Source organism: Melospiza georgiana, chromosome 2 (genome assembly GCF_028018845.1).
Source record: "Melospiza georgiana isolate bMelGeo1 chromosome 2, bMelGeo1.pri, whole genome shotgun sequence".
Classification (NCBI taxonomy): domain Eukaryota; kingdom Metazoa; phylum Chordata; class Aves; order Passeriformes; family Passerellidae; genus Melospiza; species Melospiza georgiana.
The window spans coordinates 70,565,550-70,580,744 of record NC_080431.1 but is presented as its reverse complement, the minus strand read 5'-3'; the positions used below and the strand labels follow the sequence as shown (position 1 = coordinate 70,580,744).

The window sequence follows — 15,195 nt, the reverse complement described above, 5'->3', positions numbered from 1 at the left end:
AGCAATTTGGTGAACTTGGACATCTCTTTAATTCAAGTTTAAAAGTAAAATGCCTTAATCCCTTTGATCATCTAGAATGCTCTAAATATTAAATTTGCTGCTGTTCTGCAGGGAGTTTACAAGTACAGTAAGAACAGCTGTTAGTTTCTGAATTTCTACTGTAACAACCTGCCATAAAACTTTAAATGCTCCAGAGTAGCAAGAAGCTGCTACAGCTTAGCCTCACATTCTGTACCTCAAATATTGACCTTAATAATGCATAGTGGCAAACAGCATTTTCAGGAAAATGTGAGTACTTTTTAAGTAACGTTACCTGTGTAGAGTAAGCATGTTAAATTGTGGGTAAAAATTTTGTGTGAGGAATTGTCTATAAAAAAAGCTATATACAGATTAACTGTACTGGATGTTCTCTCTGAATACTGCTTGAGTCCCTGCTATTCATATGGGATATTACTGCCTAAAAGTGAGGTTGGCACCAGGTTTAATGGCCAAGGATCGAGTGCCTGAAGTTGCAGTGACTTCAGCCAAGCTGAAAGACATAGAAAAACTGTGCTGGTTGTAAACTTCTTTTGTTGTAGTACATTTTAAACTGAAGAATTTGAAGTGTTCATTTCCTACTTTCCTTCCAGCTTTCAAACGTTGTGGTTTAAATGTGCATGTGACCTCTGCAGTCACAGCAATGCACTGGAATGGTCATTCATGTCTGGATATGTTTGCTGACTTCCTCTGGCAATTGCAGTGTTCAGGTCAGTGTTAGCAGGTAATAGTGGTTTTATGTGTAAGCTGCAGTTTTTGTAATTCCTAAGTCTGGCAGAGCACCTGCTGTGTATTCAGCTCAGCCTAATACCTAGCTTCACATTCAAAGTGCTTGAATACTTTTTGCCTTAAAAGTCTAAGATTCATTCAAAGTCTAAGATTTAGGGCTTAAAAGGAACACCTAACAATGTTTTCCATATTCTATAAGCATACTTTACCAAGTAATTCAAGTTTGGTGATTGAAATAGATGCACTTACAGTTTCCCTGCTGTCAAATCTTAGTTCACTCAAAGACACAAAAATGGACAATGAAAGTTTAAAGCAGAGAATTGGAATAAACTGTTACTTGTCTGCTGTATCTGATACTTACCTCATTTCTCACCTTTTTTGACCTGTTCTAGATGTAGGAAGGAGCAAACAGCTGAATCTGGTACCTCAGTTTATGAGTGGGAGAGAGGCCCTTGGCACTACAGATGGCCAGCACAGTGTGGGATGCTTTAAAGGTACTGAGCACAAGATGCTTTGGCTTGTTTGGCACCTACCTGCATCGTTACTTGGTGAGACATTCCCTGAATGTTTTTCTAAATGGAGCCCACAGTACCTCTGCACTTGAGCATCCCAGTCCCTGACCAGAGGCAAAACTCTGTCAGCCTGTCCTGTAAAAGGTTTTTGCAAAGTAGTGAGACAAAGTGTGGAAAAGGCAGTAGCAGCAGTTTGACCCAAACAGCAACGTGGCAATCTACAGGTGCAGACTAGTCCACGATGTCTTCCAAGTTCAAAGTTTATTTCACACTGCAAATTCTCATTACAAAAGCAAAACAGAATGATTTGGAACTCGGTCAGTTTACTGCTTTCTCACTGACAAACAGAAATGTTATTTCATCCCACAGATCTACAGGTGGAGAATTGCAATCTGTGCAATATGCAGATTCAAGAAAACATTAGTTGGGTAACTTGATGTTTTCTTACAACATAGGGAAAGCAAAGGTGGCTTCTCAACAGGAGCAATTTTAGAACTGTGTTTGTAAATACTGTATTTCAAAGACATGCTGTTATAACTTTTTTTTCTCAGATAGATTGTTCAGCACTGGCCTAAGTTTGCAAAGGACTTGACATCTTTTACAACAAAACTGTTTAGTATTTTGCCACCCCAACTGGTGTTGTGTGTCACTGTTTTACCTGACCCCTCTAATCTTCATGGACAGTGTTCTCTTTAGTGCCTGCCTGTACTGTTCCTTGTACAATCACCTGTTCTAGTAATGTCATAAAATGTGTGTTAACATCCATCCTGGGGCAGTGTAAACAACTGCGGGAAACACAAGCGGGAGAACTTTGACCAGCTCAGCGTTCTTTCAAAGTCAGTTTTGTCTCATGAAAAATTGCAGTTTGTCTTCAGAGCTTTAGGAAGTTCCTTACACCCAAAAGCAGCAGCACAGGTGCAATAAACAGGATTCAGTGCTTGCAATTAATTTTTTAATGTAATACTGTAATTAGATATTTAATTTATTATGTTGATGGATACTAATGACCACTCTGTCTGTAATAGGAGACTTGCTGTATCCAAAATGCAGGTGTCCTTCAAGACCATGGTAATTTCCTTTATGGGTTGATCTTAGAGGCTTGGTTGGTTGGTTGTTTTTAAGAGTGGTAGAGGCTCTAGATTTTATTAGCTAGCCACAAAAATGTGTTCATGCTCAGCATGAAAGCCTACTCTTTTTTACTCTGACCTTGACTAGCAGAACTGAAAACTTAACAGGTTGAAACAGCTCCATCAGACACTGCTGGTTTAATTACTTTGCAAGTCAGGATGTTTCTGCAGTAGTCACAAACATTTTACCTTCTAGGTTTGTTCTTGCTTTCTTGGCCAACACTTTCTCCTGAGGTAGAATTGTTATTTTTATTATGATACAGTCCTTGGCTAACACTCAATGGTTTCCAGTTCAATTTCTTCTGTTGTACTTGCTGTAAATGAAAGGATATTATTATTGATTGGCAAATAGATTGGAAGGCCAACATTCCAAAATTAACTGTGCCAAGACATTTTTAACTTTTTAATATTAGCTCAAGCTTTCTCATCTAAAATTAGGTTTTAAATACATATTTTCAAAATGTTTAACTGTATAAAGAGCTTCTCACAATCTTTAAAATGACGACTTCTTCCAGTACAAGGCTAAAGGCACCAAGAAAATTTAGTCCATAGGGACCGTTCTCATATCTCTCTCTTCATGACTTCTGAATGGAGGGCTCTTCTGAGATAGAATTGGGGCTGAAATTAGGTCTCTGCTTCAGACCATTTCCTGGGAGATCACACAAGTTTCTAGAACTGTGCTTTCTTGAACTCTGCCATATGTTACATGAATATGTCTATTCAGTTCAGCTCTGTGGGAAGACTGGCTTCAGCTGGAGGAAGAGGCTTTATCTAAACAAAATCCTCTATATTCTGGCATTATAGGCAAGTTTTCAGTAGCTACAGAAGCTTGTGAGTGGTGTATGCACCATGAAAACAGCAGCAACACTTAAGAGCCATATGTGAGCAACAGAAAGAAAGAGGCAGCTCAAACCAAGTTAATTTCTTCTTCTTCTATTAGGTTTTGCAGAGTTGACACAAAGTCTGGGCCATGAATCTTAGGATGCTTGAGTGTCTCTGTTGTTCCAGTAAAATACTGGTAGCTAGGCTGCTTGTTGTAATGTAACACTTATTATAGAAGAAATATAGACCTTTTACCTAGAGGGCAAGAAACCACGAGGGGATCTGCACTTACAAAGAAGGCAGGTAAACATCTGAAATATTTTGAAGTGTTAAAGGAAGTCTCCTATTTCAAAGAAGTGCCTAAGAGTTTGATCCCAGGCTCATAACATGCACCTTGTCTTTCTGCCTAGGCCAAATATCCCTGGCAGTAGCTTGGAAATTTCTTCTCTAATATGTCCCTTCAGTGTAGCTCTTGTGTTCCCTTGACCTGCTTTTCATGACTGTTGTCTTCAGTGTCAGGTTTTGATATTACTCAGTGTTCATTGGAGTCTGCAACTGGACCAAAAGTGAGCAGATGAAGGGGGGGTTTGAGAGGAGGAGATGCAGTCCTCCATTGAGGATTGAACTGAAATAGGGGCCACTCCCAAGGGTCAATTGATTATTTTCCCCTAGGATACACCTTGCTGACATGAACTCAGAGAGTGGCTGATTCTCTTGACTTTGTCTCTTGCCCTTTGACGGGGGGTTATTTCAGCTCTGGCCTTTTCTCCCCAAGTTTTGCAATCAGCAATGTTGGGAAGTATTTTATTATTTCTAATGTGAAACAAATAAGGTAGCTGTCCTGTGGATTGTTCTTCAACTAAACACCTGTTATTCAGTAGCCTCAACTAGTAAGGAGTTAGAACAGGACAACTGATCTGAGCCCTTCAGTCTTGTTTCTCAGTGGCCCTATTTAGCACCTTTATGGTACAAATTTTAGGCTCAAATTTCAGGCTTGAGGACCCTATACCCTGACTACATTTTTAGAGAAATACCTGTTAGTTTGTGTGTTGTCTTCTTTTGAAATAGGTGCAGAGATTTATTACACAGCCACATGAAGCAGATTAGAATGGCAGATACTGCAGCGAGAAATGTGAAGAGAACTGCTACAAAATGCAAATCTTCATAGATAATCTCTGTAGGGAAAATGGAAAAAATAATATTATAAAATTGATTACAAGCAGATTGATGCTTAAACACAGGGTAAAGCCAAGAAGTCCCATTTAGTTTGTACCATAAACATTGACTATGATGGTGCCATAGGCATTGGTTCCATGCTCCTCCATTACAGTGACAAAATAGTAGCCAGCATCTCTCATGCCCACATTCCGAAGCTGTATAGAGCCATTTTCAAAAGTAGTCACTCTGTCCTTGTAGACTGTGGATATGTTGGCAGAATTCCCACTTCTCCACTCAACAATGCTGGTGGTGCCCCAGCTCGACACATGCTTCCACTCAATGGTGGCCACGCCTCGGCAAGAGTATTCAACTGAGAGGAGGATGTTTTGTGCCACTGTTGCATTGATGTTGGGTTGTGGGACCACTAAGGATACTCCTCCGGGAGCTGAAAGACAAAGGAGAGTGATGAGTCTGGAGGTGATGCTGCACCAACTGTCCCAGGCAGGCTGGAACCTCTGGATCCTGGTGATTCATCCTACCTATCTCAGTGATCTGTTTTAAGAGAGGATAGATTATGCTTTTCAATAGCTTCTTCTTTCTGCTTTCCATAAAAGAAACACTCATACTTGAAGACTACATACACATTTATAATTTGTGATAGCAAAAATCCTTCTACCATAGTGGACATGTATTTGCATGTGTTTCAATGTTTTAACACCCACATAGAAAGGGACTTTGGATAAGCATAACATTTTCTGAAAACTGAGCAAAACTGAGCAATGTTTTTTTGTTCATCAGTAACTGGCTTCCTTTAAAAATCCTGCACTTACATGGAAGTTTAGTTGCCATGTCCAAGGTAATCTGTCATGTTCATTAACTACTATCCCTCAAAAGCAAGAACTGTAGTAGGCATAAGTATGTGAAGTCTTGGCAAGGACCCTGTCATGTTTTCAGGATGTGTAATGAACATTAGAAATATCAGCTTCTTAAAGGCCACCAGTTAATAAGCCAGTGCAGATAAATCACATGTATCCAAAGGTATGCAGTCCTTGAGAAGCCAGGGACTTCATGTTCCTGATGATATCCGGGCAAAAATGCATATAAAAGAATATTTAATTTTCATCTACTTCCTCCTGATGTGATTACGGAGCTGTTTGTGACACTGTGAAACTGAACTGACGGCTTAGTTTAATGTGTAACTGCAATCATTTCTGCTTGCATTTGGTGTTTCTGCATGAAGATTTGGATGAACACCAACACTGGAGTTTTAGCTGGTATACATTTTTTCTTTTGATTAATGGCTTGTCTGAGACCCTTGGCTAAAGACTGAAATCCTCTTATCTACCCACAAAAATCAAAGCAGACAAAAGGCAGATAAAGCACACAGTAAGCCTGAATGCCTTTTCCTGGTTTGGCTTGGAGCAGCTCACCTGCTCTACTCCCTTACTGTGGGAACAGCCTGACTGCAAGAGCAACAAGAAAAAGTGCTGACCTGTAAATGTCTGTAACCCAGTGGGGGAGTGAGAATGAGACCCTCAACTACACTGCATGAGTGCAAAGCAGGACACCTGGGGATGATCCTGGAGGTTCTGCAGAGTCTTCAGGGATAAGAATGATTAAGAAAGGCAAAGAAAAAATTCTCCAAGGGAAAAAAAAAATTGAAAAAAATCTTAAAGCAAGAGCCCTCCACAGCCACCACAAATGGAAGAGATGGGTGAATTACAACCTGACTTCAGTGTATTTGGGATCTGTAGCAGAATTCTCTAACTCTGCTGGTCAGGATAAGGTAGGGGAGCTCAAGAAGCCAGCTCAGTTCCCAGGTGCTCATCTACGGTACCAAGTAGGACCTAGGCTTTTTCCAAATAACATTCCTGGGCTCCTCCTTTCATGAGCATTGTCCATACTCATGCTGCCCAGTCCCCCTGCAGGAACATCATGCTTTCTGGGCAGCTCAGTGCATCCTCAGCTGAGCTGTGGTCTGCTGTTCAGCCTGTGTGCAGGAGAGACTAACCAGAGCTGTGAAAACGAGGTTTATGCCAGCTACAGAAACAGAACAGCCGGGAACCTCTGGTAATCACTGCAAATTGTTCCAATTGTTTTCTGGTCCGTGTGTTTATTTAAAGCCCTTTCCCACTGTTTCTGACCAGGCAGGAGCTGAGTGTCTCCCCTCAGTGACCCTTTCATGTTTTTTAGAGGCTTTGTTTTGAATATGCAATTGCAAAATAAATGTAAAAAAGAGAGAATTAAAATCTTTCCATTAAATGATTTGCAAACATGTTCTGTCCCTATCTGGTATGCAAATCTAAAAAAGGCAGTGCAGTATCTATCTAACCATTCAAAAACATTTTTAGTAGGCAGTGTGCCTAGATCACCTGAACCAGTCTATCCGCCAGGCTGGAGAGCAAACATCACACCCACATGCAGCGCCCTACGGAAGGTGACTGCTGTGCGGCCCGCAAAACCAGCCCCTTCACACCCAGTAAAACACGCACCCAAGAGAAGCACGACAGGGGCTGCTCAGAGCTCATGGAGTTTGCCGTCCTGGCACGCTGCTCTACTCCAAAGTATTTGCCTGGCCAAGAGGCAAGGTGGGATGTGCGGCTCTGCCTATCAGACCTGGCCGCGGCACCGCAGCTGGGCCGGCAGAGTGCTGGGCAGTGAGTGGGAATCAAACAGGCTGGCGGGGCCAGCAGGAGCTCTGAACTGGGGGACAGCTCTGACACGGGCCTCTGATACCCTGCGGGCTGCTTCTCCACCCTTTGGTGTCCTGCTTGCGCGTCACTTCTCTCGGTGGAGCGCCGTGACCGAACCACACTCGCTGGCGACGCAGACACCCCGCTCCCCGGGCCAGGGTGGGGCTGGCAGCAGCCTCCCTCAGGCCCCTCCGGGACAGCACAGCACGGCTCCCTGAGGCTGCCCCATCCCCACTCACCCCCCGTGGGGTACTGGGTCAGAACCCACCTGCCCTCCTCACCGCCGCGTTTCCCAGTTAGACACCCCTCGGGCTGACTAACCGGGTTGTTTCCCCCTCCACGCCTGGTTCCCTCGGCTGCTGGGGCCGCCCCTGCCGGAGCGGGATGAGGCCGGGCCGTGGGGCGCTGCACCCGCGGCCGCGCTGCTCCCGCTCGGCTCCCCCGCTCTCTTCGAGCGGCAGAGGCGGGGACGAGCCTCCCCTGACCGTGTCAGGGAGAGAGAGCAGCGATGCCTGCCTGAGCCTCGGTACGTCCCGTCCCCTCCCCAGCCGCTCCCGGTTGCGGACGGGCCGGGCAGAGCGCTGGCCGCGGGCGGGGGTCGGCGGGCGCTCTGCACCGCCCGCGGATGCCGGGCTGAGCCGGGGCTGAGCCGGGGCATCGCGGCGAGGAGCAGCAGGGAAGCGCCGGGGAGGGAGCGGGGGAGGCAGGGACGGAGCCGGACACTTACTCTGCAGAGCCCACCCGGCGGCCAGGCAGAGGGTGACGGTCCCCACGACGGCGCTCCGGCCTCGAGGGCCCTGCAGCGGTCCCATCAGCGGGAAGCCGATGCCCCAGGGGTTGCATTGAAGTGGCTGGGCCGGCGGCGCGGCCCGAGCCCGGGGGCTGCCTGCCCCAGAGGCTTCTCCCTCGCTTCTCTCCCTCCTCCTCCTCCCTCTCCCGCCGCGGCGCCGGAGCTGCTCCAGCTCCCCCCGCAGCGGCCCCGGGCGCTGCCCCGCTCACACCCCGCCATCTCCCGTCCGGGCTGGAGATGCCATTGGCTGAGGAAGGGAAGGCGCTGCCCGGCCGCCGGCCGTCGCCCAGCCGGGAAATGAGCGCGATGGGCGCAACCCTGCCCGGCCCTGCCGCGCCCGGCCGGAGCCTGGAGCTGGGACCCGAGCCCGGGATCGGCACATCTGGCCGAGGAGGTTGGTTTTAAGTGTGGGTGGGCATCTGCAAGGGAAATTTCAATTCAGGGTACTAAAACTGACTTTTTTGCTCCAAGAAATCTGATGATGATGCATGTGAGACAGGGATGGGGGGAAAGCTGGAGAGCAGTATCTCTGTGTCCCCAGATATCATCTCAGGTGACCACGTTGGAAAATGAACCTGGTTCCCATCCCACTGTAGCCGGCACATGCACTAGGTGCTCCTCTCTCCCTTCTATTATCGTCCAGAGGAGGTCCCCAGCAATCCTTGTGCTTCTTTCAGAAGCACCGGACAGTGTGAGATAGTGGGAAACGATTAGAAAACACAAAAGCATCCAAATCCTGAAAATTCATCCTTCCTCAGAGGCATTCCTGTATATATATGCACCCTTCTGACCAGGGAAAGAGTTACACACTGGATCAGCCTTTTTGCAGATTTTCCATTCTCTTCCTTGCATTTCCCTCTCCTCAAGTTTTCTTTAGTAGAGTTGTGGAATTAAGAGAGACGTTTCAGCGTGCTGGTCAGCGCAGGCTCCTCAGGGTGAGTGGAGGAGAGGACAATCACCCAGGCAGGGAGGGACAGCTGTGATCTGCCCGAGCCACCTGCGCTGAGCAGCCACTTTTCCCCTGCACTGTATGGTTTGCATGCAGGTTTTACACGCAGGTTTCCTTATGAACAGGTGATTCCCACAGGGGTCTGGATGGCTGAAGCACAGTTCTGGATGGAGGGCTGAGCAGGAGTGAGGCTTGTGCAGGGCTCAGCTGCAGGGGACTCACTCCTGCTGGGGCTTTGCAACCAAGTGTGACACTATCATGTGCTGCCATGCTCTATATGGCATTACGGCTTCTTTCATGCACATCTCAGGAGGGACTTCCAGGAATTAAGTCAGGCCTTGACAAGAGAGAGTGCAATCTTCATGGACTCCAGGGCCCAGATTTTGTTCAGGTGCAAAAAAATCTCCAGCTTCACCAACTTCTGGTGCATCTCCTGAAGCTTCAGCCGTGATACTCAGATGAAGGGGCAGGGAAGGAGAGGTGAGTGAGGACGTTCTGCCCAAGTGTTAGATCCCATGTAGGTTTTGCAGCCTGCCACAGTGCTGGGGTTGCCTGGAAGTGTGTTTGCACTGGATCTGCAGAGGCTGGCCATGAAACGCTTCCCTTCCGCCTCATCTGTCTGAGCTGCTCCTGTGCTTTGCCAAATCCTCTCTGCTGCATTAGGCCAATGTCGTGCCTGGGTGTCCCTGGTGAAAATGTAATTGCATGAAAAAGTGTGTAGTGCTTTCCCTGGGAGAGATTGTGTCAGATGAAGTTTCTTCCTGATCCCATCACTTTATGGCAGTTTTATTCCTCAGAGCATTAAAGAAAGTCTTACGGTGATGTGCTTTGTGTAATTTTCCTTTTTTGTTTCTTTCAGCCTTTATTTAAATTATTTTTGAACTTGTGGCCCAGTGAACTATTTTGGCAGCACAACTTCTGAGCTATATTCTCATACAAAATTAATTGAACCCTGCATATTTTAAATGTATCTAACTGGTTGCACTGAGTAAATGCACTTTATTTGAAAGACAGACGATAGTAATGAAATTGAAATACAGGCTTGGAGGTCCTCTCAAATTTTCAGTTTTGGCTACCATAGGTCAAATGTTCAGTCTTGCGATAAAAGGAAGTCCTGTGTTTGTGTTCAACATCAACAATTAACAGCAAAGAACTTTTAAAATCCTCTTTTTAAAGGGAAAATTATTAAATATCTAGAGATTAGAGGTTTTTTTTAGTATAAACTGCACCTCAAGAAATACATATCACAAAGTGCTCAGCATTAAGAAAGCATTATAAGCCATTTTTCTTTGAAAGCTGGCTGGTTCCTCTCACCCGAGAGCCCCTTGGAAGCAATGCTTCCTCTCTCTGTGCTGCAAACATCCCCCCTGTAAGGGAGGAGGTTTCTCTTAGGCAGAAATGCATTGGAGTGTGAAATGGCAGTGCTGGCTGACAGCTGGGCAGGGTGGGGGCCCCCTGGCAAGGCAGGGGAGCAGCAGGGACAGGGGGAGTTTTGGGGCAGTCTTCTTGCCTGCAGCCCGTGGAGAAGTGTGGCCATACGAGCTGCACTGTGGGGGCTGCTGCTGGAGGCCTTGGGGTACAGCCCATCCACAAGTGACTATGGAGAGAATCACTTGGCTTCAAGGAATCATAGGATCAGTCTGGCTGGAAGAGATCACCAAGCCAATCATTAATCCAGCACTGCCAAGTCCCCCACTAAGCCATGTCCATAAGAACCACATGTACATGTCTTTTAAATACCTCCAGGGTGATGACTCCACCACTTCCCTGGGCAGCCTGTTCAAGTGGTTGACAACCCTTCCAGAGGAGCAATTTTTAGTAATATCTTCTAGCATAACCTGAAGTCATTTCCTCTTGTACTGATGATGACTGGATTATTGATTAGCAACCAATCAAAGTGAATTTAATCTGAGTCCCGCCAGCACCCCTTTACCTCCCAGCACTCCAAAGGCAATGGGGGATGAACTTCAGCAGATATCACCTGCTGTTGGGCTGGAGTTTGGAGAGGATGCTGTGGACATCCTGGGCTTTGGTGCTTGGGCATTGGTGCAAGGCTTCAGAGGGGGAACAGTTTCTGCCATGTGTAAGTGAAGGGGTGCACCCTGCCTGGCTCTGCTGCAGGATTTGGTGGTTAACTCAGAGCAACTTTACAGAAAAGCCAGATTGGAGTGTTATTCTTAATTTTACTTACCTTGGCATATTCATGATGAATTTTCCTAGCAAAGCTTTTTATTAAAATCTTGTCCAACCACATTCAGATGAGGCTAATGATATGCCACTCCAGGTTGTAGGTTTTTCATCCATTAGTGCTGCTCTTCTGGTTTCATTTTTCTCTGCTTGTCAATCAGCAGTTCTAGGAAATATAAATGTATCAAGCAATATAATACACACTGTAAAAAATTAGGTTGTCTTTGTTTAATTATAAAGTGGCCTTAAACTACCAGGCTCTGGGAATTACTTAAAAGGTCTGTAAAATATTTAGTTTCCCACTCCTACCCTGCTGTAGGCATTTGCAGATTTTACTGCTACATGCTCAGTATTTTAGGTCTTCCCTTTGCTTATTTCCATTATTTTAAATGTTTTTTCCTTTCTTCTCATTGCCAGATGGGAAACAACAGTCTCTCAAGTTTGTCTGGAGGGCCTGATTTCTCATTCTGATGCCATTAGTAATGGAACAAAACCACATTAACGATTGTAACAACAGCCAGATAGGAGCCAGAAAGCTCCTTTTGCTCTCTAATATGCTGCATGAGTACACTGAAGTGCTTTATACAGAGGGTTCGCTTTTTTTTTTTCTTACCTTTTTGCATTGATGTCTTTTTTGGACTTGATAAAATGCTTGACCTTGTTTTTTGCTGAAGAAAAGATAAAAACCACCAGAGTTAAATATTTGAAGAGATTACAGACCTGAGATAGCCCTTTAGAGGTAATTTCATCCTGCAAGAAACCATAAGAGAAAACTCAGCAAAGAAATGTTAACAGCAACTGCAGGGCATTGCATCTGCCTGGTCTGCAGAGGCTGCTCACCCTTGTTTTGGTTGATGTTGTAGTGAGCTGGCAAACAGCTGGCAGAGAGCAGGAGAGAGCTGCAGGCTTCCAGACCAGCAAAGAAACATGAACCTGGCACAGAAGTAGTCAGAAAATAGGTAACATTCTGCTGGCCCCTCCTCCTTCACATGAGGTTAGTCATCCGTTCTTAGCTTATTCTGGTCTTCTGGAAGTGAGAAGAACATTTGTTGTGATGTCTTGGTGTGTAAAAACATTCCTTCTATTTGCATAAGATGAAAAAGGATTTTTCAGCATCTGAAGTAAAACCTGGTCAAATTTGCCTTTGCAGATTTCACCAGTTTCTTTTTGCCTTTTATTTTTTCTGCAAAGGCACAGTACAAAAAGCCCCTTTCTGACCTCAGATCAATCAACAGCTGTAAGAAGAAAGACAATGGGCAGTTCTGGTCTGACAGCATTCATTCACTTTTTAAGCACTTTTTAGACTGCCTAAATCTTGTGGGTTTGGCCTGTGGGTTTGCAGGTTAGGGAAAGAGAGGAAAACAATCAAATGATGATGCAGAAATGTTTATCTGAGAATGCACAGATGCTTAGTAGAAGGGAGCCATTTGGAAATAGCTTTTATCAAATTGGAGGTGCTCAAAGCATGCCTTTGAGTGGGGATGTCTGACATTTGCCCATGGGGTGCTGCTGTGGCAATAAATATCTTCCAAGACAATACATCCTTCCTCTGTACTCACCGAGAGTGGAATATCACCATGTTCCTTCATTGGGAAACCAAAGTACAAGATTGCTTTTTTTCTAGGAATTTTACATCAAAACAGAGAAAATAAATCCTCACTATCTTGAGTCTCTGAGGTGGTCTTTATGCTGCCTCTCTGAGAAACCTGTTTGAGTATTTCACCACCCTCACTGTAAAAGTTTTCTTCCTTATAGCTAATACAAATTGAATCTCCTCCAATTTAAAACCACTACTCATTTTCCTTTCTCTACAGCTGCTCCTTGGCCTTCCTCATCCCTATCTTTACACACCTGAGCAATGTCCTTACACTCTTCCCAGGATACCTGTTCCTGCTCCACTGCCTGTGCGTTTAGTTTCTCTAGCAGGTCTCAACTCAGCCCTGCTGGTCTCTTGCCTTCCTTTCCTGATTTCTTATACCTGGGGATTGAGAGCTTTTGTGCTCTATGAAAAATGTGATTTAAGATCTCTCATCTCTCTTCTGCTCCCTTGCCCCTGAGCGCAGGTTCCCACAGGTGTCCTATTGACTAACTCTTTGAAGGATTGGAAGGTTTTTTTTCTAAAATTCAGGGTCCTGGTTTTATTCTTTGCCTGACCTTTATCCCTCAGGATGTGAACTCCACTAGTGCATTATCACTGCAGCCCAGGCTGCCTCCAGTCCTGATGTCACTGATTAACTCAACTTGTGGTGGTAAAATTAAATACTAATGCAATTCCAATTAAATAAAATAATTATGTTCCACTTTGGACACTTTGGAAGGTCAGTCATTCCTACAACCCTTCACCTCACATCAATGTCCCAGGTTAATGTCTGTTGGTTAGTGTTATACCATACAAAGAATATACAAGAGGAGCCTTTATCACAAGGAAGATTCATCTGACCATTTTTCAAGTTTCTAGTTCAGCTTTGCAGACCCATGGTATTTTTTACTGTTGCTCATTAGCAATATAAATACTTTCAATTGCAGAATTCAGCAAAATGAATGGCACATCTGTCCACTGCGTGCAGAATGAAAACAGTCTCAAAAAGGGAAGGGACAAGGGCAAAAGGGTCTCTTCTGTCTTCCCTTTTTCCCCCTCTTTTTTCCCCCTTTTTTGTCTCCATTGCTGTCCATTACCAGAATAGCACAAGCTTTTTTCATCTCAAATCTTGGGATGCTCCAGGTGCTCAAGCCTGTCTCTCATCTCTGATGTGATCACAGTCCTAGAATGCAGGATATGTACATAAAATCCTAATCTGATATGTACAGGTTGGGCGACAAGTAAAATTAAAAATGAGTAATAATTACAAAAAGCAATAATTAAGCATTATTAAGTTGGTCTAGTTGAAATGCATTGTTTAAATATTCACACTTCAGTCTTAACCACACTTTTTATGTGGATCACCTAAGCAGCTCTCCAATTCATTTGGCCTAAATTTGGGGCAAAGTATTTACTCTGACCTGTCCTGTCAACACAGCTGTGTCCTCATGGCGTCTGAGCTGCCAAAACCAGAACTCATTTTTCTACCACTGATGAGGCTCACTATGGCTTGCTGAAGCATGGAGCAGGGGCTGCCACAGGGTCTCTCTAGAGAGCCAGACCTGATGATCCTTGCTGCAGGCAATCTCCTTATCTGTGACGATTTCGGTGCCTGGACACAGCACCTTCGAGGCAGCTGGAATACAGAGCACTGAGGTGAACTGAATCCAGCCCGTCTGGCCTTGCAGAACAGCTGCTGAAGTATGTCAGGCATGTGGTCTTTCAAATAATGACTGTGATTGAGCAATGGAGGTGTAATTATGGTGTCTCCCATGGAAATAAGTTCGGGTAACTCAAGGCAGTCACAGCTCAGACCCTTGCACAGGCACAGTGGGTGGCTTCCCCTGGAGCACCACACATGGACATCACAACACCACTTATAGCCCTTATAGCCTGGGCCTTTCACCCCAACTCAGCCTGTGTGTGTGGAGGACTTAGGAACTGCTCCCAACACAGCAGAGATGGAAGCTTGATTTTTCAGTGCAGGATGGGTAGGTGGCTGCTGCAGGAGTCATGCAGCACCATCACTGAGAAGACACTTTCTTCCCTCATGTTTGAACAGACCCCTTGGGGTCCAGGATACAGAGACTCTGCTGATGGAGGACTCTAAAAGTTTAGATTTAGAAATCCAAATCACACTGTGTTCTTAACTTCTTATTGTTGGAGTTCAAGGGTGGCAAGCAGGGCTCTGAGCAGTGTCAGCATTAATACAGAAGTGGCAGTGGTTACCTCAGTGGTACCTGATTGCAGGGCTGAGAGAAATAAGGAACAAACAATGTTGCTGGGATTTGTCAGTCTGAACGCTGGGCTGGATCTCAGATGCCCTAGGGCTACACTGAATGGATTCCTCTTAAAACAGAGGGATAACTGAGAAAAGCTTCCACTTTCACTGTAGCCTTTTCCGTGATGGCAAATCCACCTCAGCCCTTGCCAACTTACTTTCCTTAATGGACCTTACCTTTAAAATGCTGAGCCTCATTTTAGTCTTAATTTGTCTAGTTTTAACTTCCAGACACTGGATGTTGCCATAAACCCTGCTCGTGAGGGAAAAAAAAGAGACAAAGTAGCAGGAGCATGCTCTGGGTAAGATTGATCTCGCCTAAATCTCAACAT

At 45.2% G+C, this 15,195-nt stretch overlaps 1 protein-coding gene across 1 annotated transcript; it reads right to left on the bottom strand.

The window, feature by feature from the left end:
• Positions 1 to 1,161: 1,161 nt before the first annotated feature.
• VSTM5 (V-set and transmembrane domain containing 5) lies at positions 1,162 to 7,913 on the bottom strand. The gene is made up of 4 exons (XM_058045447.1): positions 7,805 to 7,913; positions 4,500 to 4,829; positions 4,261 to 4,401; positions 1,162 to 2,718 (listed from the first exon to the last, which is right to left on the bottom strand). The coding sequence occupies exons 1-4, from the start codon at positions 7,887 to 7,889 to the stop codon at positions 2,675 to 2,677; spliced, it is 600 nt and encodes a 199-aa protein (XP_057901430.1). The 5' UTR covers positions 7,890 to 7,913; the 3' UTR covers positions 1,162 to 2,674.
• Positions 7,914 to 15,195: the final 7,282 nt, after the last annotated feature.

What these genes read in the sequence shown, in the direction of transcription:
- VSTM5 (XM_058045447.1), bottom strand. Translation starts at nt 7,889, where the DNA reads ATGGGACCGCTGCAGGGCCCTCGAGGCCGGAGCGCCGTCGTGGGGACC. An exon ending in CGCCGGGTGGGCTCTGCAGA is followed by an intron (nt 4,830 to 7,804) that starts GTAAGTGTCCGG and finishes TTTGTCTTTCAG; the next exon opens with CTCCCGGAGGAGTATCCTTA. An exon ending in GACAACACACAAACTAACAG is followed by an intron (nt 2,719 to 4,260) that starts GTATTTCTCTAA and finishes TTTCATTTACAG; the next exon opens with CAAGTACAACAGAAGAAATT.